Source organism: Paecilomyces variotii (genome assembly GCF_004022145.1).
Source record: "Paecilomyces variotii strain CBS 101075 chromosome Unknown C8Q69scaffold_7, whole genome shotgun sequence".
Taxonomy (NCBI): domain Eukaryota; kingdom Fungi; phylum Ascomycota; class Eurotiomycetes; order Eurotiales; family Thermoascaceae; genus Paecilomyces; species Paecilomyces variotii.
The window spans coordinates 513,580-538,128 of NW_021167146.1; the positions used below are offsets into that span (position 1 = coordinate 513,580).

Sequence of the window (24,549 nt, forward strand, 5' to 3'; positions counted from 1 at the left end):
AAGCTCTTGAATAAGTGTCCATCGCTGTGGATTTACGTCGACTGGCCGCTGGTCTCCCATTGTGTAGACAAGCTCGAACTTAGTGCCAAAGCTCTCATCATTTTTGTCAACAATATGACGCGAATATTGGTCAAAAGATGCTTGGGCTTTAGAAGCGGCCGCCCAACAGCAGTCCTACTAGTCGCAAGACACTCCGATTCCATAAGCTTCGCCGACAAAATTTGCTCCGGCTGCACGAGAAGGATACCACCCTGCTCCATAGACTTCCAGCACGTGCGAGCAATCTCCTCAGCTCGCTCATAGTTAACGTGCAATGCACGGGATAATGGAAAGTGGTAGATACGTCTTGCTACCTACCCTCCTAACTTCGAGACGAGCATTTGAAACATTTGTTTCGCTTGGGGTTTCGGGACCATAACGCGGACCAGCCGAGTTCCATCCGCGAGGGTGATGGCTGTATGGGGCACAATGATGGCTGATTTGCCCTCCCCCGTATCTAACTGCAAAACAGCATTTTCTGACATCCTTGTCACCTCGCGAGTGATGTCTTCCTGCACCTCACGAATCATAAGACCGCTCTCGACTTCTAATAATAGAGAGTCCGGATAGTCATAAGGATTCCAATATGTGTGACCGCGGTCTTGAAGCTCCTTGACGAGGCTGTTCGCGTAATTCAGAGTCTACCATTCTCTCCGCTCGCTGAAGCTCCGTAAACGCCACCCCATAGCTAACTACGGTTTGCTTCCACAGATCCGAGATCAAGTGCCACCGGCTGCGGCTAAGCTGATCCAGGAAGAAAGCCGGAGATAGTCGCGGTCAGCATTGAGCATCAGCCATGATTTGTAGGAGTTCCCGCCCCGGTACAGCGGTCGTACTCATATTGACTGCGGACAACAATGCCGCATAAATGCTGTCCAAATGCTGTTTACGACAATCTCGGTGGAGGTAAATGATACCGGCGAGATCTGGCACCTTCAGTTTCCAGCGCCTATTGAGAGGATGCACAAGGAATTGCTGATGACTCACGCGCAAGCGCTCAACGCACATCCGTTCATAACGTGACACAAAGAGTCGATCCAAATTTCCCACTACCTCACTCAGGCGAGCTCTTGGCCTACCGCGTCTGCTATCAAAACGTAGGAGTTCGTTGGTATCAATTCCCTGATACATTGATGGCGCGGCGCCTGAAACGTGAAGATGTCATTGATACTGACGTAGCCGCGGTTGGCCTGGGGAGTCCATCATGGTTCGAGCCATGAACACCAAGGACTTTGAATCAGATCACAGCAACTCCAAAGCCGATCCATCATGGCCTCAACTTCACGATCTATGAGGAATCGAGTTTATTGACCGAAATTCTCCTGCCTCTCCCCGAACCTAGCTTCGGAGCGCCTTTCCGCCTGTTTTTCTCCCCCTGGACGAACATTCTCCGACATGGATCTTGCTGGGGCAGCGATGAGGGAAAGTTGAGACATCGATAGAAATGCCCCAACGTTGGAGGAGCCATCAGTTGCAAGCACGCCCGTGTTGTCCCGATCCTGGAGGATCTTGTCGATATATTCCGCCTGTCCAGAAGCACGAAGCACCTTGGCGATGATAGCGTGGATACGAAGAAGCTCCGGACTGGGCATGGCATAGCGGGAGTCGTGCTGAGTGAAGAGGATCTTGTTATTGGCTGGTAGGAAGCGTTTTGCAGTGGCTGTCGCACGAAACTGGAGAATATTGTACTCATTCTCTTTCTCTGTAGGATCTAGAGCAATTCGAAACTTGCCAAAGTTGCGGTGGAGACCGTGATGGAGCGTCATGGCGTTCCTACACTCGTTGATATTCTCCTGGGAGAAATGATGAGTGGGGTCGGTGAGTATCGGAAAGTATCGCCGCATTGCCACCCATGTGCCCTGCAGTTCTCGGGCCTTGGCGTCGGTTTCGAAGTGCCCCATCGCAAATGGGATAATGTGCGTGCACTCCGTCTCTTCCCCTTCCTCATCAAGCGCGTTCTTCTGGACGTAATTGTAATCAAATATCCCCGAAATGATACATCTCTGGCCATCGCGCTTGAGACAGCATTCCTTCAGCCATTTCTGGTCATTGCGACTGGCCGACTCGACAATGTTGCTCGCCATTATCTCCACTGACTCTTCCCGTCCAGGCCGTGGATTTGGTGTCGGTTCTGCAGTCTGACCACCCATTGCTCTCAGTGGTCCGAGGACCTCATCCCTCAGGGAATCAGCTAGCGCCTTCAAATTCAGCGAGCAAGCTTCTATATCATCCATGAGGTTTTTCTTGCCGTCCAGGGGGAGATCATCCAAAAATGCTCGAAGGATCTTGATCGTATCGTCCTTGCCGTTGACTGGCTCGTATTTGTCGAGAATTTGGTCGACGGAGAGCATCTGCAGTTCAACGGATGAGATTTGAGTCAACGGTGACATCTCCGATGGAGATGGGCGTTCTGTCGATGCCATGCTGACTTGGCGACAGACTTGACGAGGAAGTGAGGCGAGGGTGAAGAATTAGAGCTCGAAGTTGGCGGAGATTCACGACAGACTTGACGAGGAAGTGAGGCGAGGGTGAAGAATCAGAGCTCGAAGTTGGAGGGGATTGGCAATGGACTTGACGACGAAGTGAGGCGAGGGTAAAGAATCAGAGGTCAAAGTTGGCGGAGATTCACGACAGACTTGACGACAAAGTGAGGTAAGGGTGAAGAACCAGATGTCGAAGTTGGAGGAGATAGTGAGAGGGGAGAAAACGCGCCGCGAAGTGTGAGTATGACAGGAACAGCAACACAAACGTACTTATTCACTGTTCATGCACTGGCTGACGACGCGAGGATTTGTTTCCCATGAGCAGCAGATACTGCCGGTAGCTATTCTCACCGCCTTTTGATGATGGAAGCGGTCAAGACGCGAGAGGAGCGTCGAGCGCGACACAACGGCCCAACAGCTTTGGGATATTGGTCGCGCAGGGAATGTATGATATGCACGAGTTGGAAGCAGAGTACCTCGCACAGGTATCAGGGGAAGAGGTCACTGATGGAGACGGCGAGGAGCGGGTGATATGGTGTGTGATGCCGGATGGAGGGATTGGAGGACAGGCTTGGTGGAGAGGGTGGGAGGCAGAGCTCGAGAGTGAGGAGGAGGTGCAGTTCCTGGCCGCTGTTGCGGTGGAGGAAACAGTTGGATGAAGGAATCGAGATGGGATTTACAGCTGTTCTTGATCTGGAGGGAGATCCAGATGGAAGAAGAAAGAGGACGGGCGAGGTTTCAGCTGTGGTGGACAGGCAGGAGAGGGAGTGTTTCCTGGAGGAGCTGGAGAGGCGGATGGTGCAGAAGGGGAGAGTTGGCCCGGAGAGGGCAGGCACCTGCGTCAGGGAGGCCCTGGGTCACGTGTCCATGTAAATGTCTGTCTGTATGTACATATCATCGAATTGAACGGAGCCGTCACCTCCCCATCCAGCCTCCATCAACAGTCAGGATCTCTCCACTCACGTACAAGGCAGCTCGACTAGCTAAAAACACCACTGCGCCTTTCATGTCCTCTGGATTTCCCCACCTACTAGCAGGGATACGGCCCAAAATGCTAGCAGCTTGTTCCTTATTGGTATGTAGCACTTCAGTCAGGTCCGTGACAATATATCCGGGCGCGATAGCGTTCACATTGACTCCCTTGGAGGCCCATTCGTTGGACAGCGCCTTGGTCAGCTGGCCCACTGCTCCTTTCGCCGACGCATACGCAGGTACGTTCACTCCTCCTTGGAAAGACATGATTGAGGCGACGTTGATAATACTACCGCGATGGTTTGTACCCGCCTCTGGTGTCCGTGTGAGCATGTAAGCGCCGACATCACGACATAATGTCCACACGGTGGTGAGGTTCACTTGTATAACCTGGACTTTATGTTAGAAAATGTCCCCTGTGACTATATATGAAATATGAGGGGGTGTCAGTATGATACTTACCTCGTTCCAATCCGATTGGGGAAACAGATGAGCCGGATGCCGTCGCTGAATACCAGCGCATGTGACAAGGATGGATATATCGTGTCCTTCATCGAGGACCTTCTTTGTTAGACCAGATACTTCTTCTTGATTGGACAAGTCGGCAGTTATTATATATGCCTTGCGACCCAGAGCCTCTATGGCCGTCTTGGTATTTGTGTTTCCAGCGTCTCTCTATATAGATAGTCAGTCCTGAAGCCACAATTGCAAGTGCTTATGGGGCAAACATTCCTGAATGAGAACTATATCCGCACCCGCTTCGGCCAGTGCAATGGCCATTTGGACTCCGATACCTCTCGTTCCACCTGTTACAAGGGCTGTCCTCCCATCGAGGGAGAACATTTTAGGGAATGTCAAAGCCATCTTTGTGTCGTAGTAAGTATCTGGTATGAACTGGCTATGTCGAATGCTGGAAAATTTATTTCCTGATTTGAATATTTTGTTTAAATCGAGCGGGGGATTATCATACCTAGTCGTAGTATTTTGTTTTCCGGACTTATGTTTTTCTCGGCCATCGTCCCGATATCTGCTCAAAGTAGGGAGAAACACCGAGAGGTACAGTACCGAACATAGCCGAGGAGAGAAACTACAAAACCCCACGTCCCTGCATTCTACCTACTTACAGGGAAGTATGATTTCGGGTGCACGGAAAAATCATGGGAGCAGCGATACGTGGATTTTCGAAAAGAAGCCAGCTGTTAGTTAGCGTTGAGACTTCCTGGGCATGAAATAATCGTGAATGATAGATCTGCACGGAATATAATTAACTCGAGGATCTTCGGGCCGATTCCGTCATGTAGAAGTCCTCGCTGGTTCAATAGTGATAAGCGTATCGTGCCCATGGTATCTACCGCTCCCGAATAGAACCATCCGGCCCATGAAACTCATGGCATTGTCAGTATCCAGTTTCTTGAGTGATCTTGGAACCACAGGATTGATGTCCGGAGAAATGTGCGGGGGTTTATCCATTACACTATCCCCATAGGACAGTATCACCCACGAGACTGGATTTATTTTCGCATACTTAAGCAGCCAAGAATCATAGCAGTAAATAGATCAAAACTGCAAGCCAGCCTCAGCACTAACTATGATGACAAAAACGGTGGATATATTACTCTACGGACTTGGAGCGTAAGCGGAATCTAACTATTTGCGTTTCCTAGAAGGCGAAGATATCATGATAAAGTGCTTACTTACTTCTTCGAATAGAATCGGGAGGTGATTTACGAGCAGTAACGAGGTAATACTTAAACAGTCCTCATCAAAAACAGACTTCTACTGATATAGTCGGTCTCTAAACAACTCGATCTCGAATTCCACTATTTCAACGTATTCAAACTCTCAATTCTCTAGCAACTAGCTCAGCCTATTTATCTCCGTGGCTGGAGCTAGAAAGGCGTAGGAGAAACCCGTCACGAGGGAGACCTGTATGTAGGCAGGCTCCCACAGTTGATAGGAACGAAACTCGATGTGAAAAGGCAGTGGTTTACGTTAGACTGCTATACATTATTCATTTTTCATGAAGCCCAGAAAGCTCAGTCCAGATCATATTAGCAATATACCCTCCTACGTCAGAATTCGAATTATCAATACCAACAAAGAATTGATTCACATTCACAAACACAGCCTCTACTATCTCCCCATAACTACTCCACCATACAACTCCCCTCTAATTCCCATCAAAATCAACCGTCTGACTCTCCTGCCCAGCGGCCTCCTTATCCAACTGAATATTCGTATCCAACTTCTCCTGCTCCTCCGCAATCTTATCAGCATTCTCATCTCCCTGAGCCTGCGCGATCTTCAACGCCAGCACTTCGCCAGTCAATTTGAGGACCTTATTCTTGATCTTCCCATTCTGCAGAGCAGTCTTGGTAGCATCATCGGTGGCATCGTCGATTGCAGGGTTGAACCCATCGGTTTCTGCATCCTCAGCGGTTTCGCGCTCCGTCTTCAGTGTATCCAGGTCATCGGAAGACACTGAAGCGAGATCGCTAGGGGTGGGGAATACAGCCTTGGCCTCAGCTTCGGCGTTTCCAGCCGTGCCAGAACTGTAGGGTATACGGTGTTAGCGGGACTTGTTTATGATGATGGGGCTGGAGACCGTAATGGTGATGAATGGAGAGAAGTACCTGATTGATAGCTCAGCGAATGTCCTTGCAGCGCCACGTCTGATAATGGCATTGGTAGGTGCAGCCAGGACGCCTGCTGCGCTCGTGAGGAAGAGGAACGCGGTGATCTTCATGAAATGCATTTTGTATGGTTCGTAATATTAAAAATCGAACAGTGGTTGGTATCTTTTATGCGTGAGGTATTAACTGGTATGCTACCCACAGAGTAATTCTCAAATACAGAGAACAGAATAGAAACGAGACCAGCTCGCAGGAATGATAGATTGATCAAATAAAATGAGCAGATGGCTGAGCAAGGAATAGAAAAGAGCTCAATCCAACGAGTAACTCCGTACTCTTATACTCTGATAACCTTTACATGCTTGAAGCATGCGAGACAATCCCTAACGTGCCAAGATTACGGTCTGAACCAAGAACTAGTATATGGTCTCTTCTATATCTTGATGGATGAGACTGATTTGGGGGCGCCAAGCGACACGAACATATTGTGCCTACTGTAATAAGAGACGAGTTATCCAAATAGATGCTCGTGAGATATTAGCTGCTAGAGTTTCCGGGACTATATTGCCTGGTGAGAGCAAGGGCTTCCACCACGGATACGGCGGTCGTTTGGAATCGGTCGAGACTAATGTCCAAATAGTCTCGCAGAGAGTGGGATTTGATCTATCTTGAGGAAACTCCTGCTGCCCAGCCGCTAAGTAAAGGGTCCTTAACTGTTTTTCTTGGCTTCAGGCACGACGAGCCAGCCCCTAATAACTCCTGTCTTGGCAACTGACTTTCGAGGAACACAACATATTGGATGTGGCATCGCATGGCACCTAATACATATCATAGCTGTGAAGTCAAAACAGCCACAAGCTTGCATAAAGAACTGATCTCGATTAGATTCATTATCAACCTGTATTAATGCACAGCTTATCCGTACCGAGAGTCTCATGTCCAGACTTGGAGCGGATGAATCACAGATGAAACGTCGGTGTTTGATGTTTCGGGGTGTTATCGAAGCCAAGGAATACGGACGAAACTCGCTACGATGGTATCTGGGCATTCATCTCGCATAATCGACCACGGATGTTTTAAACTTGACACAGGGTGCGAGTGTATGGTCTCCTCCGGAGAACTACGGAAGGCCATACCAAAGGCCACCACATCTGGAGAATTCCCGGATGTCACGAAATATATCTCACGAGAAAGCTTTGATGGTAATTAAATTCAAATGTAAGCTAGTCTTAATGAACAGAAGAAAAGTAATAGCAAAGTAATAGCAGTACAGAGTATAAACAAGAAAAGGTCTATCGTGAAATCGTCATAACATAATTGGTCATCATACCCAAGCTTCAGTCGCGGCAAAGGAAATCAGCTAAGGTTCAATGAATACAAGAAGAAAGATGCGCGCGGGCATCATGGAGAATATTCGAGGGTATCATCGAGAGCATATGTCCAGGCCTTTGAATTAGGTCAGGATGTTTCCTCCTTCTGGGTTGGAATTTATTAACAGCCATCAGTCGCATCTCCCTACATGAATCACGAGCTGGCAAAGCATGTGATCTTGACTAGAAGTGAGCAGGTGTATTGTAAGCATCACCACTGGTTCTTTCAAGAAAATTAGTCGAAAGAGTTTCTCATGATCGCATCGCCGAGTCAGCCTATACCGCTGTAATGTCCGCCTTGGGTTCTTCAATTGCAGCATCCCGTTCAGCTTTTCCCTCTTTGGAGAAGACACCATGTTTATCGTCATGGTGGTGCGAGGCAAAGAGGATAAAGGCGCTAGCGATAGTCGCAACCAGGCCGCACCACAGTAGGACAACACATGCGATACAATACGGGTTGTGTCTATAAACTGGTTACAGGATTCCCGTTAGCATCCATCCAGGAAAATGTGATGAAAGTGCAGAATAGAGGTGACTTACTGAGATTTGGATGCTTCTGTGCCTGATCTAGCAGACGCCGTGCCTCATTTGCGTCGACGCCAGTGACATACGACCGTCTTGTTGCAACGATGACCTGGGTGCCATTAGCAAGCTCCCTGAGACTACATACTTGGCTGAATACGTACAGTCATTGCAATCGCATCTGCCAAACACATAATTGAGATGACAACAGCTGATATCTTCCATGCGAGACGGACGGCAGCGCTCTCGTGTCGCTCGGGCCAAAATAGATCGAAGAAGAATGCGGCGCCAAATATCGTTGCAACCGCGACGCCAACGAAGATATTGTACGATGCAATTCCCACAAAATCATCATTATACACGGCTGCGAGGTTGTTCAGGTTTTCCACGAAAGACTGTTGATCGGTGTAGTCTTGTTTTCGATTAGTTTCATACATTTCCGTCGATTTCATATGCCACCGTACCTGCTAGTGCTGCCGTTCCAACTGATTCGGAGCAGACGCATAGAATCATGGCTAACTGATAAACGACCATCTTTGTCCGCCGTAGGTGGTATATCTTGTTGAACATGTAAGAGGATTTGAATTTGGACCACTGCATTTCATGCAGGTCCAGCCCCCAGATGACGGCCATTTCTTTCAAGTTGTCTAGCGCCTTATATTTCTTCTTCCGATATATTGTGGTGGCTTCGTGAATTCGCTATTTCCCCTGTATATCTGTATCATAGCAGTGGTGGCGAACTCTATATCGTGGCAAGATCGAGGGAAATCAGTGATGTGCGCCCAGGAGAAGAAAGATTCCCTGCCAGAGATGAGGGAAGGGAGAAAGTGATATGTTATAAATGCCTGAACGTTTCGTGTATTCGTGTATTCAGATACTGGATATGGCATGTCAAATGTACTCTAGAGTGCATGACCGATGCTGAGAAATAGTCCATCCGATTGGCGTGACGTCAGACCACAAAGCAGGGCAGAAACCACGGAACCGAGCACAACTCAACGATATGATGCCAGAGGCTCGAATAAAATGGACCCGATCGACGGCAATGTGGAATGCTGCTGGCGATACTCTCGGCTGAACAAGTAATGTGTCGCGACGTCGCGGCTGTCGTCTCCTGACGCTATCTAAGTACAGTATCTGAGCTAGACACTGATGCGATCTAAGGATGTACGTCACAGGCAAGGAAAATCACGACGAGATCTCCGGTGTTCAAACAGGGATCTCGAAGAGCTAGCTCCGTTCTAGATCGATGCTCAAAGATATTTATTCTGTGTGAAGACGCAAACAGTCTGAAGCAGGTTTAGCATTCCGCTGTGTCAGCCAACACGCAGAGTAATATTTCCCACCGCAAGCACGACAATGCGAAATTTGAAGCTATAGTTACTACACCTTACTATAGTAGTTGGTGGGCATATTAAACTTGACTTTGGGGTAAAATAGAATCAACAGGTTCCAATTCCTTCTACAAAATAAGTTGAATAAAAGATGAGGAATAGTTCATAGACTATATCCAAACTACTATCTATCGCCAAGCATATGCCAATGGTCTTGTCATTTCTTAATTTACCTAGTCGCCACTTAAGTATGCTTGTATTCTCAAAATGCTTGTCCCGACGACTTCTGGTGCGGGGCGACTGCGAGGGCATGGGAAAATGCCCATTTGAGTATGAAGTCTAATAAATATCTCCTAATTAACTACACCGTTTCATAGCAAAGGCCATACAACAAATTTCGGATTATCACTAGTCATCATATAGACTTTGCCTTCTAGTTTTCTTACTGCGAATGCCGTCCTAGCCGTCGTACTGTAGTCTTGGCGACAGCGTGGACCAGATAATCTAGAGTTTGAGGAGGTCGTGATTGATTCCTGGAAAGCTGCATATTCATAGTAACAACCATTTTAGACGTTATAGAGGTATTGTTCAGGATGTTGCACAGAGGATGGTTCAGGTCTTTTGCGAGCTCTATCGAAGGAGGCGAGAAATATATATCTTTTAGACGTGGGAACAGAATGGAGACTACCAGATAGGCTGTTCTAAGACTTATTAGGGAACAAACTTGACACAGAAAAGCGACTAGACCCATATATAAAAACCCTTCCTTCTCTGGATTACCTAGAGAGAGAGAGAGTAGTGAGACTCACGCAGTATTCTCAACGATCGTGAACCCGGACCTTGGCGCAACCAATCAGCGGCCACGCAAGCTTCCTGGCGGACAGCTCAAAAAAAGGCAGAAAACTAACCGCCGCGACAGATCTCTGCGAAGCCACCACCACAGGGCAGGATTGTTTCAATAAAGCGCATTGGACATTGAATTCAGATTCAGCCAGACTTATTTCTCTGGCTTTTTACGATCTTAGTTCCATCCACGTTCAGTCCTTGATCGAGTCGCAAATGGCAGGACCTGCAGCTACGATCACGCCGCTGCGCCGTGCGGACGGTTCTGCATCTTACCAATGTCCGTTCACAGGTAGCCAGATCCTTGGCTCAGTCAATGGACCTATCGAACTTCCGGGTCGTCGCGATGCTCAGAAACCTGAGGAGGCAACGGTGGAGGTCACGGTCAAACCAGGCACGGCTGCCGGCGGAGTCGGGGAGAGATACGCGGAGGGGATTTTGAAGAATCTGCTGGGCAGGTTGATCCTAGGAAGAGAGAAAGGGTTTGCAAGGCGGGGTATTGTGGTGACGCTGCTTATCGCTAGCGGAGAAACTGGTGGGAAGGTCGCAAGGGGAGATTCTGTTAGTTTGCCCTGTTCTGACTATTGTTCCTGGACGCGTGAACTGGCCCTTTTCAGATGCGTATCCTCTGAGGTATTCTCTTGCGATATTTACTGATATTTTATCTTCTCTACAGTATTTGCCTCTGTTGCCAGCGCTACTCCATACGGCTCTTTTTGCCCTCCTGTCGGCTGCGATCCCTTTATCTATGACCTACACTGCAACTTTTCTGGCAGTGACGGCATCGGGTGAGATAGTCGACGGGCCTTCAGCAAAAGTCGCGCAGGACGCAACGTCTCTACATGTGCTGGCGTTTTCGTCAAAGGGTCACCTGCTCCTGAACGAGAGCGAGGGTAGCTTTGATTTTGATACGTGGGAGAAAGTGCATGAGCGCGCACATACCATCTGTCGCGGATCTCGTATCAGGAGCGCTGATGGTGATGTCGATATGGGCGATAATGCTGAATCTAGCGGTCTAGAGGGATTTGTGAGGGAGACCGTCGAGGACAAGCTCTACCATGACTATTCGTGGAAAATTGATGTTGCTTGAGAGTGAATCGTGTCTTCGTGATTCAATTATCCGTGACGCTGACCATATGCTACGAAAGCTGGTGTCGCCTCTGGGTCTGCGATGAAGAGTGGAGGCCTTATCTTCATTATTGTCGTCGACCTGTGGCACTCTCATCGATTCAGAGCCAGCGCTGACCTAGCCTTGTATGCCAGCCTGTTTACTGCCAACGACCTTGGAAGACTGCAGAAGCATCAGGCTGAGATGGGCAACACATTACCTCCACAGGCCTGATGGGATGCAACAACAAGGCGCAAGAACCTGTGTCCACCGTACGAAGAGTGGCACAGACCCAGCCCGGGCGCGCAAGAGCTCACGCAAGAAAATGGCTCTTGGTGTCGTGGCAGAGATGCGACAACTGGTCTTCAGTGAAGCCGCCATAGCGCATTGCATGAAGCGAATTTCCTCCGATAATCTTAGATAGTCTTCTATATGCCGGCTTGCCTCAGTTTGGCAGCGTGTCTAAAGCGACCATCCTGGGACGGTCGTACCGGGAAATCGTTTTGTTTCCTAGACAGGAAACCTGACCACTTGAGGCGCTTTCCGTGGGCACGAGGGGCTATATCAATTGCATTTAATGAAACTGGGATCCATCGACCTGCCCCGTAGAGAACTGTGTAGATGCTGTGTAGTTACTCCGTAGCATGGTGACACGTCGTCTGTCACATCCGTCGTTCTGAGCCAAGCATTGTGCAGCTTCAGATTCGGCACCACGTTTCATCCACGTCTATGGCACGAAAAGCATCTAGGGCGAGACTAGTGCTGGAAAACGATGTAGTCGATGCAGGCAAATTAACCAGAAGATAGAGACATCCCTGATACTCGAAGCTTGATTGCAAGTCCACATCCTCGCGAGGCTTCGTTCTCGACCCGGAGGGACCCCTTCCACCCCACAGATTTCATGCTGAAGCTGATGGACCCCATTAGCGGACACGCTATGTAGAGCAGCGTGCTTCATCCCTTAAAGCCGATCAGATACACCAGGACCAGCAATGCTAGCCGGCAGTTGAAGCATCGATTTGGGGATCTGTGGTTGTTCGTTGACGTCTTGGCGTACCGTAGCTACAACTTAAAGAACTGCTTTCCAGAGCACACCACCAGCTGCTGGGAAACGTCCATCTCAGTTCCAACTACTCTCTCTCTCCCCGCTCCACCAACCTTTCGTTTTTACGGTGCAGGTCACCAATTTCCATTCTTTTCTTCTAATAGCCATCTTCGTTTTTGGCATCTCTTTGGGTTTTTGTTCGTCCATCAAGCAGTGTGTGAAGTGTACTTGAGAAACAGACACCATCTCCGCTCCAGCTGTCGGAACCAGTTCTCGGCCAACCAGACACCGGTATGTTAGTTAACCTTAGAACTGCCATATAATATCTTGTTATTAATTACAATAATGACGAGAATGATCAACCTGACATGTGCTTACAAATGCTTTGTGCCCTTTTAGAATCTCCTTTAGCGTTGTGAGACAGCATCATAGACGTCTACGGCGGCGTGGAAGCTTCAGCGCAATTGTAAGTTCATCTTTGAAACTGATATCTAACTTACTCCCTGTCTTGTCTACTGCATTCAACCCCATTCATTACCTTTTGCCATCCGAATGCTCATGATGCTTTTGATATTGTTTGAACCTTTGGGACGGCTACTGTGGTCTGAAAATAGACGAACAAAATCTCAAGGCTAGCCCCACTCTATATGGACCGTTGCTGATTCTACCAATTCTCCGCAGTCCAGATCGTGAAGCTGATATTTTTATTCGATTCCGGACCGCAATCAACTGTCCTGTCAACGACTATCTCGATTGAATTGCCCCACCCTGACTCCCGGATATATCGAACCTTCCAGGCTGTGTCAGCAGTCCAAACCCCGACAGACAGAGCCCTGACAACGTCGCAGGGATTATCTATAATAATAATATCACCAAGTGCGCTTAGCCCATTCTTTTGATTTCTAAGGGCAAGGGTCGCTTTGACTGGGCGGTCTGTCATTACCCCGTCTCGGCATCATCGCTAACTCCGACGTGGAGCAGCAATAATCCCTCCGCGGGATCCCTTGAAATCCGAATACGGACGATCCTGCTCCGCTGGTACAGTAGTATTATTAAGGCCGGACGCCCGCCATGACTTCCTCCACGTCCCCTCATCCTGTCCTCTCTTCAACCGCAGAGCTCGACAGTATTCCTCGGATAAGAAAATGTCTCTCGACGGGCATTCTGGATAATTCAACCCGAGAGGAGATTTTACCTAGCCCCTCGTCGCCGATCCTCCCGCAAGACCCACCAAATACCGCGTCCACCGTCGGAGCTGAACTGCTGCGGGATTATGCGCAACATATAGATCCGTTACGGACAAATCATGAGCTTCATGCGACTTGTCTGGTAGAGGAGCCTCTGTCTTTTGGAGAGACTCCTTCTATTCCGCCTCGTCCGTCTCAGGAGGAGGAAGTGACACAGTCGCCGCCACCACCCCGCCTCAATTTCCGCCAGCCGAAATCGTTCCTGAACCACCGCCAGAACGTACGCTCGATTGATACTGTTCCTCGACAAACAATAATGAAGGCGCTCGCGTCGCGACCGCCATCGTCGACTAATGCGAACATGCCGCTGGCGGCATCTCTGAACGAGCTTGTGAATAACACCAGTGCACCGGGCGATGAAGAAACAGAATACAGTAACTCCTCATCGCAAATGCTGTCTACCGCGCTCTCAAACCTACAGCTTGGGGCATATCCAGAGAAATCGTCCACCTCCGCGCGATTTGCGTTGCAGTCGCCGTGCTTCTTCCATCAGCAGTTCGACGATACCGTCAATATCCAGAAGGTCCTTGAGGAGATCGCCGATGATGAGTGGCTCTCCCATTCGCGTCTTGTGCAGACTGCTACCGGTGTCAGAGAAGTCTCAAAACAGCTTCAGCGGCGACCTATCAAACGTGCGATTCGAAATGTCATGATTGTAACGAAAGCTCGAGATAACAGTCTGGTTTATTTGACGCGCGAATTGGCCGAGTGGCTGATGTCTACTCCGCGCTATGGAAGCGACGCTGGTGTCAATGTGTATGTTGACTCCAAGCTGCGGAATTCCAAGCGGTTTGATGTTGCGGGATTATTGGCAAAGGACCAGCGTTATCAGCATATGCTGAAGTACTGGACTCCTGATCTATGTTGGACCTCGCCTGAGAAGTTCGATCTCGTCCTCACCCTGGGCGGAGACGGAACCGTCCTGTTCACGTCCTGGCTGTTCCAGCGCATCGTCCCTCCGATCCTGTCCTTCTCGTTGGGTAGCTTGGGTTTCTTGACCAATTTCGAGTTCGAGAAATACAAGGAGCACCTGAACGCGGTGATGGGTGATGCTGGTATGCGCGTCAACCTGCGTATGCGGTTCACCTGTACTGTCTACCGTGCGGACCGGAGTAAAGGAGCCGCAGCAGGTGCTGTCGAGGAGGGCGAACAGTTTGAGGTCTTGAACGAGCTCGTCATTGATCGCGGCCCATCGCCGTATGTCTCTAACTTGGAGCTTTATGGAGATGACGAGCTCCTGACGGTCGTCCAAGCCGACGGTTGTATTTTCTCGACACCTACAGGTTCCACCGCCTATTCTCTGTCCGCAGGTGGCTCTCTAATCCACCCCTCTATCCCTGGTATCCTCCTTACTCCAATCTGCCCGCACACTCTGTCATTCCGTCCTATGGTGCTGTCCGACACGATGCTTCTCCGCATTGCTGTCCCTATCGGATCTCGTTCAACTGCCTACTGCTCTTTTGATGGCAAAGGCAGAGTCGAGCTGCGCCAGGGAGACTATGTGACCGTGGAGGCTAGTCAATATCCCTTCCCCACCGTTGTCTCCAGTAACAACGAATGGTTCGAAAGCGTTCGTCGTGCCCTCCGCTGGAACACCCGCGGAGCCGTGCAGAAATCATGGAGCGGTGGTGCTGAAGGCGCACTTGCTGACGGAAACGAGGAGGACGAAGAATGGGATATTGATACAGATCCCGCCCCCATAAGCACCGACAGTGGTGTCGGTGCTAGCGAGGATGGTGAAGCCGACTCTGCGAGTCCGATGAGACGCCAGATGAGCTTATTGTCGACGGCCTGACTGGCCGTTGGTCTAGTTCTGGAGTATACTTTTCTTCCATTTCTATACACTTTTGGGTATTGGTTCGGCGTTCTCTGATGAAGGTACCGTTCCCGGCACTACTTTTTACCTGACTGGTCTGCTATGTGTATGCTTTCTCGCGGTTATGGATGATAAACCCTTATATATACCGAGTTTCAAAGGTTGACTGTTAGAGGATATATTTTATACATTTATTCATTTTCTTTCTCCATGATACTGGTTTTTTATCTTCATAAATATATTCCTATATTATATCTCTTTGATTTTTCACCTGTGCAAGGGAAGACACCTAAACGGTTAGCAGACAATGATGAAGATATGACCCCTATAGTTAGATCATTCTCATAAGTTATCCGTCATAATATTAGCCGCGCACGTCCCAAGGAGATCGAAATAGTTTCACGTATATCGGATTTCCCTCGGCTATTGTCCGAATTTTCTTCGTAAACACATATTTACTGTCGGATACGGGGAAGGACAAAAGCAAAAACCCAAGTAGCTGGCTATCATAGATATAATGATGCGTATGGAGAATCAAATAACACCTGCTAGACAATCGAACCGGATAATGCGCCATGCAATCTGATCTGACAAGGCTATATATCTCCAAAAGTATGCGGGGGGAAAATAAAAACATAAAAAAAGCCCACTGAAGCCAATGCACGAGCATAGCTGTCTCTTCACTTTCGCGATTATTTTACCAATCGCAAGCTGTCGCTAGGAAGTCGGCAAGTTCTTCGAGGTACTTTTTGTCGGTTTCATCGAATCCCGCAGGTTCGGTGCAGTCGATATCGATAAGAGCGACGGTCTGCGGAGATAATCATAAATTTGTCAGATATGAAAATTCCCGCTGGGAGAAAAAAAAAAAAAAGAACGGGACGAGATTAAATGAAATGAAATGAAGGGGACGTGGACGTACATCTCCACCAACCAGAATAGGGACTACGATCTCGCTCTTGCTAGCTGAGTCGCAGGCAATATGGCCTGGGAAAGCCTCCACATCCGGCACGACCTGTGTTTCCTTCTTCTCTGCAGCTACACCGCAGACACCCTTTCCGAAAAGGATTTGCTGACACGCAGGCTTGCCGTGGAAGGGACCGAGCAGGAGCAGTTGTCGATGCGATGTCGCGTACGTCGTCGAGATGGTGGTTGTAACCGTCGCGCTTCGGGCAGAGGAGACGGGAGTCGCAAGGGACGGGAATTTGTCGTCGCGCACGTAGAATCCTGTCCAGTTCACCTTATTCGATGGCTCTGGGAGAGAGGAATAGGCATGCCACAGGAGAGAAGCGACATTGGCTAGGTTACTGCGTGATTTCCAGTGTCAGCGAGATTGGAGGGTGGAATATACTATGCTGGTAACTATCGAAGCGTTCTCACCTAATCTATTTCAGCAAAAAAAAAACTATTAGTTATCAATCGCGTTGAAGTTTTAAGACGTCGACAGCCATCGCCCGAGAAAAAAGAAATAGAAATAGGAAAAAAACATACCCAATTCCGTTGTCCATCCAATAGAGCTTTAGTCTGAATGAGAAGCTCCTTGTACAGCTCGTCCTTGGACAGCCCCAAGGGGAACTGCGAGGCATCTGCGTGAGGCTAGTAACAAGAGACATGTCAGATGCATGGCGGTGTGACTATGCATAGATATCCTGAGGGATCGGGGAGGAGCAAGAGCGCACCATGACGGTTGACCGAGACTGTTTCTTATTAGATCACCGCTGAAAAGATACCCTTCTCTTCTGGTTTGTTTTCGTACAGACTGCAGATGTCACTTGGTGGTATCTTTAATCTCCGGTTGCGATTCTCGGACCGACCTCTTAATATGTCCCTTTTTTCTTTTTGTTATGATTGCTTGCTGAGAAAAGGAGAAGACTTTTGGCGGCCCCGCCAAAAGAACCGGGGCGATCCCAACTCATCTCCCGATGGCGCCAAACGATGAGGCGAAACGCGGTGAGGCGCGGTCGCCAGCTGAGGCTGATCATATTTGTGAGAAAAAGAGAGGAGGAATGCGATTATTGACCGGCACTAAGAGTTAATGAACTCGTCAGTTGAATCCGGGGAAGATAAACCGCAGAATTGACTTTAAAATTTACCTTTATCTCCATCTGGCCTCAGCTCCGATCAGACAGCGCACGGAGAGCTGCGGAGCCTTCTGTCGGTCAGTGCTTCTCTCTCTGTGGCGTATGATGTTCTGCTTGTTTCCGATCATCGCTTTGCCCCCGTGGGCTTGGCAGGGGATTCGCCAGTCAGTTACGTTGGATTCTTTGCGATGTCTGGGACATTGAAGAGTCAACAACGTGGAGGCAGTCGGTATTGAAGTCATGCAAGCCTCAAGAGATGTAGACGATGGCCCCAATCACCACCCTCGAATAACCTGCAAGGTCCGGCAACGTCTCATTTTCGCATAGAGTTGCTTCTTTGGTATTATCCGATAAGCACACGCTGCAGTGCTGCACATACATACGTGCTCGATAAGATCTTCCCCGCAACGCAGAGATAGCATGAAAGGGCATGGAAACACTTCGTACACAGGCAGATAGAATATAATATTGTCTTCTCCTCCTTTCCATAGTTTGGTATGCAAGCTCTCTCTCTCGTCGATCGCTGCTTTTAAGGATGCATCGTGTGGCGTACTTATCATCCATCTTCGCTCTTACCTGTAGCGCCAGGGAAATAGTCTTCCCATCAGTTGCTGGAATTTCAGGCAACTCTCACCAGGTTCCCGTTGAATTGACAGAAACTGTTGACATTGTCACTGGGAGTCAGTTCTCAGGTCTGACGACATTTGCGCACCTACCATATGTCAATTGCTTCGTAGACACCGAGGCGGAGAACAATAGCTATGACATTGCATTTTTGGGTGCTCCATTTGACACGGTGAGCACGCACTATCAGGATGATTATCGTTCAGAATCCCACAATACAAACTGTATCAACATCAAGTGTGTGAATGTTGAGCCCTGCAGCTGACAGTCCCAGGGTGTAACTGCCCGCCCTGGAGCACGATATGGCCCAGGAGGCATCAGATTAGGGTCCAGACGGATGGGCGGTTGGAGCATCTTTACCGGCGTAAATCCTTTTGACGATTGGGCAAAGGTGGTCGACTGCGGAGATGCACCCCTGACTTTTCTGGACAACACGGTGGCTCTCAAGCAGCTCGATCTGGCTCATAAGGTAGGGACGACAAGCAATTGTAACTGCTGAAACATGCGGATAGGATCTCCAGTTTCTGACTTGAAGTCCCTGTCAGGTGATCTCTTCTCGACCAGCAACAGCAAGCAATACATCGCCTGTTCCTCGGATCATCACCCTCGGGGGAGATCATACAACGACCCTATCAGCACTCAGATCGACCTATGAAAAATGGGGCCCTGTGTCTGTTGTTCATTTCGATAGCCACATAGGTACGTGACTTACTCTTTTCAGTTGCAAATGCATGACCACTCTAACGACGGATCTATAGATACTTGGGACCCTGATGTGTTAGGTAAGATCGGATTCCATTTGCTGGACATTACAAACCTGCAACTGACATCTTTTCCCCATATCAGGAGGCGGCATATCCCATTACGCGTGAGTACCATATATTAGCATAGGCTTCGTGTTGGTGTGACTTGTCATATGAAGAAGAAACTCATACCATACACAGTGGTGTCAACCATGGTACCTTTCTTCACATTGCACATGAAGAGGTACGCGGAAACAAACCTATGAACCAATATCCTGCTCGTCCGCTTTTCCGATCTAATACTAAGTGTGGCATAGGGTCTGATCAGCAACTCATCCCTTCACGTCGGAATTCGTGCGCCAATGATTCGTCGCAAGGGTGATGTCCGCAATGATATACGTTGCGGGTTCCAAATCGTCACTGCTCGTGACATCGACCGGTTCGGCATAGACGGGATGGTTGAGAAGATCAGAAATCGCGTTGGACATAATAGAGTCTATATTTCCGTCGACATCGACGTTCTGGACCCGTCGTATGCTCCTGGTACGTCTTAATAAACCCAGCCGCCACAGATGTCGTCGTATATGAGACTTTTCTTGCTCATATAGTGCACAAATCTAACCTGACGTCTCTACAGCTACTGGCACAGCAGAGCCCGGTGGATTCACCACTCGTGAACTGCTGAGCATTCTGGACGGTTTGAGTGGGCTTCCCGTTATAGGTGCCGATGTTGTCGAGGTCGCTCCCATTTATGACAATGCAGGCGAGACGACTACTCTTGCTGCTGCCGAAGTGGCGCGTTCCTTGCTAACGTTGATGATTGAGGAACCTGTTATCCCTTAACGGAGCCAGTAAAGCGATTGGAGGAGACAGCTTGAACTTCTGGTCCAATTCTGGAGTGCTGCGGATCAAGTAAATACGAACTATTGCAGATATAAAGACACATTATCGCTCTCCATACAGCATAGTCGTATGCCATCAGAGATTCTTGCACAATTGCAATACAAAAAGCCACCGGACCAGTTGGATGAAAATATAAGAAGAGAGCAAACAGCTGTTAGTGTCCAACGATTCTATATCGGTGGCTCATGTAGGCAATTCTGGAAAGATATTTTTGACCTCGGACGGAAATTTCGCTTTTACAGGATTGGGGATATACAATTCTCGAAAACAGATCCGAGCATGGTCCAGCATAAATCCCACCCATGCCATTGGGAATCTAGACAATCTATGTAATGTAGATGCCTTAGATGGTCCACTTTAAGGAAGTTTCGTTGTGACTTTAACCAAGACAGATCGACTAAAGAGGTTTTCTACCATACACGAAACAGGCTAGTATATAGGCGCGAATCGACTTTCCTTAAAGCTCTTTCTTCGTCTTGGCGATGAAGAGCCGTTTCTCCTCGAACCAGCCTAACACGCGACAGAAAAGGCGGTTGTATATGGCGTTTCTGATGTATACCTTGGTAAAGGTTGGCTGTTTAATGACTTATCGGAGATATTATCAAGTTGATACATCTTTATATACTCTACGCCAACACCTTGGTGGATGTTTCTACGAATTTCACATTAACTTTAATCGTTCAACAAGGGTAGATTAGCTAATTATGTACAAAACGTTAGAGTAATATATGGAAAAGGGAGATTTATGCCTGCTTCCATTTCTGCCACCGTCGGATTAACCATATACAACCAAACAAGACCCATGGGAATATCATCATGGGGAAGGGTTTTTTGATGGAGACGAATACAAAGGGAGCCGTGAAAAGAAACAAGCCTATATATGAAAGGCTCCTCCTAGCTGGGTATAAATTCCAAGCGTTGAAGGCAAGAGAGAACAAAAGAATGCAATTGCACACTGTCCCTGTTGTTTCAAGTTCCCCCCCAGACATAGAGCCTGCAATGCTGAAAAAAATGAACCCTATGTATGCAATGATATAGAGGACACGCCAATATCTCACATAGCGTGCAGCAGACTGCACGGACCATCTGAAGATGCCGCCAGCGGCGAGTGCCAATGGAAGTGTTAGAATCAGACAACCTAGCATGATTCCAAATTGTTCCCAGGTCCAGTTCAAGGACCCTGATGTATTCATAGCAGAAATTATCGCTTCTGTGGAGTTACGGGTGTCAGCAGGGAGACCATCTAGCGATGAATTTGTCCAGGTAGAGAATGCCTGTGGGCCTGGCGAGGTATTTGTATTCATATTCATGCCAAAGAAACTTGTCGTGAAAGACAGAGGCAGGTAAATGGCAGCGAGTAACGCAAGAATAAAATCTCGACGGCCTCGAGACAGAGAGAGCTGTTCACGAATCTTCTGCTGCATCTCTTCGATAGCTTTGGAAGTATGAACGAGCTCATCCTGGAGATACTCAAGATCTGTCCTGAGTATCTCTAGCCGCTGCTCGAAAGATTGGCCTCCGTCCCAGAGCTTTTGCTCTGTTTCTTGCTCACGGATCCAGTTCTCAAGTGTCTTGAGGACGCTTAAGGCATGCGTAACTGACTCTTCGGCACCGAAGCGGCAGTCTTCGAGATGGACTAGATATCTCATCTTGTTAACGCTGGGATGCTGGCGGCCCAGAAGTTCCTGAAGTCGTCGTTAGTTGGCCAGCGTAATTATAACTGAAATATGTCCTCATGCTTACCATCTTGCGGAGCTCATCTGTGCAGCCTTCTAAGAAGGTCCTCGATTCGAATTTCATGACCTGGAATACCGCCAATATCGAGAAGACAATCTCGCTTTGGCATGCGCGACAGTTGACAAGGGTTGTGCCCTCCGACCGAGCATAGACCTGTGACTCACTACGCATGTAGGAGAAATGATGCAATGCATTCATGGAGCGGAAGAGGATAAAAAGCCTTGCGCCATTATCTCCGCCAGCGACTGTGTTACTGCTAGATGCGGAAGTCGCGGACGCCGTTCGATTGTCATGTTCAGGTTCTGTTGCAGGGAACAATCTGATATGGGCAAACTCCCTCTCTGGCAGCTTTTTATACTGTTGCCAAATCTCAACGTGCATGTCCGAGACGAAGCTTGGGGCTGTTGAGTGCCAGGTGAGCATTATGCGATCATGAAAACCTTGTGCTGGATCCAAATTTCCCACTGGCTTCTCTGGTACCCAGACGATAAAAGATCAGCAAACAAGAATCAACTGCAATAACCAAAAATATATGACTACGGACTCACTCTGGGAGGGAAGGCTGACTAGCCTTCGTCGACTGCGCTCAATTACGTCGAAATCCTGTCCAACCAGGGGCATCGGCAAGTCCCACAAGTCGGACACTAGAAAACAAATCATTTGGCTTGGGGCAAAACGCATCCCATCTATATTTCTCCTAATTGTTGCGCTCACTTCGTGCCTGAAAGTGAAGAACCCGTCGAGTGCCCCCGTGTCTGGCGTAGCGGCAACCGCACTAAACTCATCGACCTTGCTGAGAAACTGCTCTTATGATGGAAGACAAATTACTCACACCAACGTGACACCACCTGGTGGACAGTGTTTAATTGAATATGCCAAGTTAGAAAGCATTTCCGAGAAAGAATTACTTGGGTCGGTGACTAGTATTTCTTCATTCCCTATGCAGAAATCTTAGTCATGTCGTAAAGGAGGATCTGTTTCTAACTCACACTCTGCATCCGTGGAATATGTACTTTGCTCAGTCCATGAATGAATGGGCGATGGCGTAAATGTCCAGCATCGGAAAATGTCGACGAGTCCCACCGTTGGTCTCTTTTTGAACCGTATGTATTCCCGTAGTAATTGGCGTAGAATGGGCCGGAAAGAATGGTCATTCGAGCTGGCGTGCCTTTCTATTGCATGTTTGAGTCGTATCTCATTTTCATCCTCGTCTGACGGGCTTCTGGCTGCACGTAACAATTTCATCCAGCGCCTGACCATTGGCGGTGGGGAAAGGTCACCTTGAGATTCTAAGCTTGGTTGGCGAGGCAGGCTTCTCAGACTGTATGTATCAGGCTCTAGACTCGAATATAACGCCATTTTTGGTGTGCAACAATATGCAAATTTGCTAAAAGAACGGAAATCGAAATGTCAACAACCCGATTATTGGGATAGGGAGAATAAATGAGCCTCATTCCAGAGCCTCAGTCTGCAGCCTCGCTCCACACTGTCCACAGCCTTGTGTACTACGGAGTAGTTCGTGCGCAGTGGGAGAGCCGCAATTGCTGGCGTTTACAGGTAAAACTAAGACTAACTGAGCAGATTTACCAGAGATCTTCAATCATCGGACGAAATAACGAATCCGATTAGCTTTCTTAAAATTAGGCATTAAATAAAGGAGTTGTGTTTATTTCTTTCATTGGATCCTATCCTCCACATTTTCAGCCCCCACGATCATCAGCCTCTTATCAGAGGGGGTCGTGTATAAGTTTTGCCCCCACACTCTTGCAGATCTCAGGAATATGCCAGCTCACAAAGCGTAGTTACGCCCAGGTGATTTGTCATACCAGCTGTTTGCAGCATGTTCTTTGAGATATAGGCCAGCAAAACAATCCACAAGGGGAATTCTCATCACCGTCAGATCTACCCATGGGGATAAACAGCTTGCGATCGCCAAAGAATCCAAGCATATGGCAGGTTCAACTTGCGAAGGTATTCTATTATAAAAGGATTAGTCTATTGTATGAGCAATGAGATAAGATATTCGTCTATTTTAATCACAGTGTTATCATGACTTACAAACTCCTCTGAAACTATAGAAGTATTTCTGATTCCACTCGGTGGTCTACTTGTGACAATTAGTCTATGGAAGATTGACTGCCATATATTGTCTGAAATATCGGATATTATGCGTGTATTTGCTTATAACTTTAACTAAGCTTTCACCCAAGTTAATTTGATAAAAGGCTTATCCATACTTTAAGTTCTTACCCCGCAATACCGATTATGCATAAATCCAGAAAGATTTGGGACGCCCTGTGACCACTGTATATTAATTATTATTGCTGGCAAGTCCCGTTTTCTATCGTGCTGGTAACCTCTAAAAGACACGATACTTAGTTGATAAATGATATACTACCAAGGGATCTACAGATTCTGACATTCTAAAGACGGCCATCGGGCGCAATGATAAACGTATGGATACCTTCTATCCTGTTTGCGTCTTTATTAACACTGATAGATGTCTTGTCTATCCTTTTTTGATTCGATGCCACCTAGAAGCGATGTGAGTGTGTAGTTATGATCAACTAACTACAATCCTCCGGTATTTATCTTCAAACCTTCTTGATAACAAATGATCAACTTGGGAATTAAGCACCTAAAAATAGAGCATTATGCTAGTTATTACGAATGCTTATAGAGCTTATTCTCAGCTTTCCGAGGTTCAGCTCGGTAGACTCTAGAGGAACCTTCGATGGGGCTCTCCGACGCCTTCGCCTTGGCGAGGTCCACATATGAACTATGTAAATCGTTTCAGCTTGCGAGAAGATCGAAGCATTGAACAGGTTTAAACTAAGATCAGCTGTGGGTATCGAATAGGTAGAACTAGACAGAGACCCGCTAGGATTCAATGCCATATGGTAACTATACATTGAAGCTTGATAAGACAATTCTACGCTATTCCTAAACTTCACTGTTGGCTGTTTTTAAGTAAACTTGCGGGACTTGCGAGCTAAGCATAGCCCGTACAGCGTGTAGTTGCACTGTATTATCTCAGGCTACTGGACTGAAC

The 24,549-nt window shown here is 48.0% G+C and overlaps 9 protein-coding genes across 9 annotated transcripts; 2 read left to right on the forward strand and 7 right to left on the reverse strand.

The window, feature by feature from the left end:
- Nucleotides 1-79: 79 nt before the first annotated feature.
- Nucleotides 80-722, reverse strand: C8Q69DRAFT_293174 (hypothetical protein). The gene is made up of 2 exons (XM_028627052.1): nt 358-722; nt 80-284 (listed from the first exon to the last, which is right to left on the reverse strand). Exons 1-2 carry the CDS (start codon nt 567-569, stop codon nt 149-151), a joined length of 348 nt encoding a protein of 115 aa, XP_028484105.1. The 5' UTR covers nt 570-722; the 3' UTR covers nt 80-148.
- Nucleotides 723-1,256: 534 nt separating this feature from the next.
- On the reverse strand, nt 1,257-2,819 carry C8Q69DRAFT_293098 (hypothetical protein). Its single transcript, XM_028627050.1, has one exon. The coding sequence runs from the start codon at nt 2,460-2,462 to the stop codon at nt 1,344-1,346; it is 1,119 nt and encodes a 372-aa protein (XP_028484106.1). The 5' UTR covers nt 2,463-2,819; the 3' UTR covers nt 1,257-1,343.
- Nucleotides 2,820-3,282: 463 nt separating this feature from the next.
- C8Q69DRAFT_470262 (putative short-chain dehydrogenase) lies at nt 3,283-4,441 on the reverse strand. Its single transcript, XM_028630822.1, has 3 exons — nt 4,223-4,441; nt 3,957-4,165; nt 3,283-3,884 (listed from the first exon to the last, which is right to left on the reverse strand). The coding sequence occupies exons 1-3, from the start codon at nt 4,356-4,358 to the stop codon at nt 3,438-3,440; spliced, it is 792 nt and encodes a 263-aa protein (XP_028484107.1). The 5' UTR covers nt 4,359-4,441; the 3' UTR covers nt 3,283-3,437.
- Nucleotides 4,442-5,565: 1,124 nt separating this feature from the next.
- On the reverse strand, nt 5,566-6,463 carry C8Q69DRAFT_470265 (hypothetical protein). Its single transcript, XM_028630823.1, has 2 exons — nt 6,128-6,463; nt 5,566-6,046 (listed from the first exon to the last, which is right to left on the reverse strand). The coding sequence occupies exons 1-2, from the start codon at nt 6,247-6,249 to the stop codon at nt 5,665-5,667; spliced, it is 504 nt and encodes a 167-aa protein (XP_028484108.1). The 5' UTR covers nt 6,250-6,463; the 3' UTR covers nt 5,566-5,664.
- A 1,310-nt stretch (nt 6,464-7,773) lies between these two features.
- C8Q69DRAFT_507835 (hypothetical protein) lies at nt 7,774-8,652 on the reverse strand (the record flags this gene model as incomplete). The annotated part of the gene is made up of 4 exons (XM_028632923.1): nt 7,774-7,967; nt 8,038-8,131; nt 8,184-8,431; nt 8,484-8,652. 4 exons carry the CDS (start codon nt 8,650-8,652, stop codon nt 7,774-7,776), a joined length of 705 nt encoding a protein of 234 aa, XP_028484109.1.
- A 1,760-nt stretch (nt 8,653-10,412) lies between these two features.
- C8Q69DRAFT_487167 (ATP-NAD kinase-like domain-containing protein) lies at nt 10,413-15,391 on the forward strand (the record flags this gene model as incomplete). The annotated part of the gene is made up of 3 exons (XM_028631965.1): nt 10,413-10,731; nt 12,001-12,029; nt 13,685-15,391. The coding sequence occupies 3 exons, from the start codon at nt 10,413-10,415 to the stop codon at nt 15,389-15,391; spliced, it is 2,055 nt and encodes a 684-aa protein (XP_028484110.1).
- Nucleotides 15,392-15,750: 359 nt separating this feature from the next.
- On the reverse strand, nt 15,751-17,415 carry C8Q69DRAFT_293262 (GAF domain-like protein). Its single transcript, XM_028627053.1, has 5 exons — nt 17,089-17,415; nt 16,901-17,005; nt 16,790-16,794; nt 16,332-16,716; nt 15,751-16,220 (listed from the first exon to the last, which is right to left on the reverse strand). Exons 1-5 carry the CDS (start codon nt 17,089-17,091, stop codon nt 16,110-16,112), a joined length of 609 nt encoding a protein of 202 aa, XP_028484111.1. The 5' UTR covers nt 17,092-17,415; the 3' UTR covers nt 15,751-16,109.
- A 464-nt stretch (nt 17,416-17,879) lies between these two features.
- C8Q69DRAFT_293383 (agmatinase 1) lies at nt 17,880-19,875 on the forward strand. The gene is made up of 8 exons (XM_028627054.1): nt 17,880-18,286; nt 18,389-18,583; nt 18,660-18,813; nt 18,873-18,896; nt 18,961-18,982; nt 19,059-19,101; nt 19,175-19,400; nt 19,495-19,875. Exons 1-8 carry the CDS (start codon nt 18,026-18,028, stop codon nt 19,698-19,700), a joined length of 1,131 nt encoding a protein of 376 aa, XP_028484112.1. The 5' UTR covers nt 17,880-18,025; the 3' UTR covers nt 19,701-19,875.
- A 581-nt stretch (nt 19,876-20,456) lies between these two features.
- On the reverse strand, nt 20,457-22,206 carry C8Q69DRAFT_293579 (hypothetical protein). The gene is made up of 3 exons (XM_028627055.1): nt 22,042-22,206; nt 21,504-21,970; nt 20,457-21,445 (listed from the first exon to the last, which is right to left on the reverse strand). Exons 2-3 carry the CDS (start codon nt 21,918-21,920, stop codon nt 20,504-20,506), a joined length of 1,359 nt encoding a protein of 452 aa, XP_028484113.1. The 5' UTR covers nt 21,921-21,970; nt 22,042-22,206; the 3' UTR covers nt 20,457-20,503.
- Nucleotides 22,207-24,549: the final 2,343 nt, after the last annotated feature.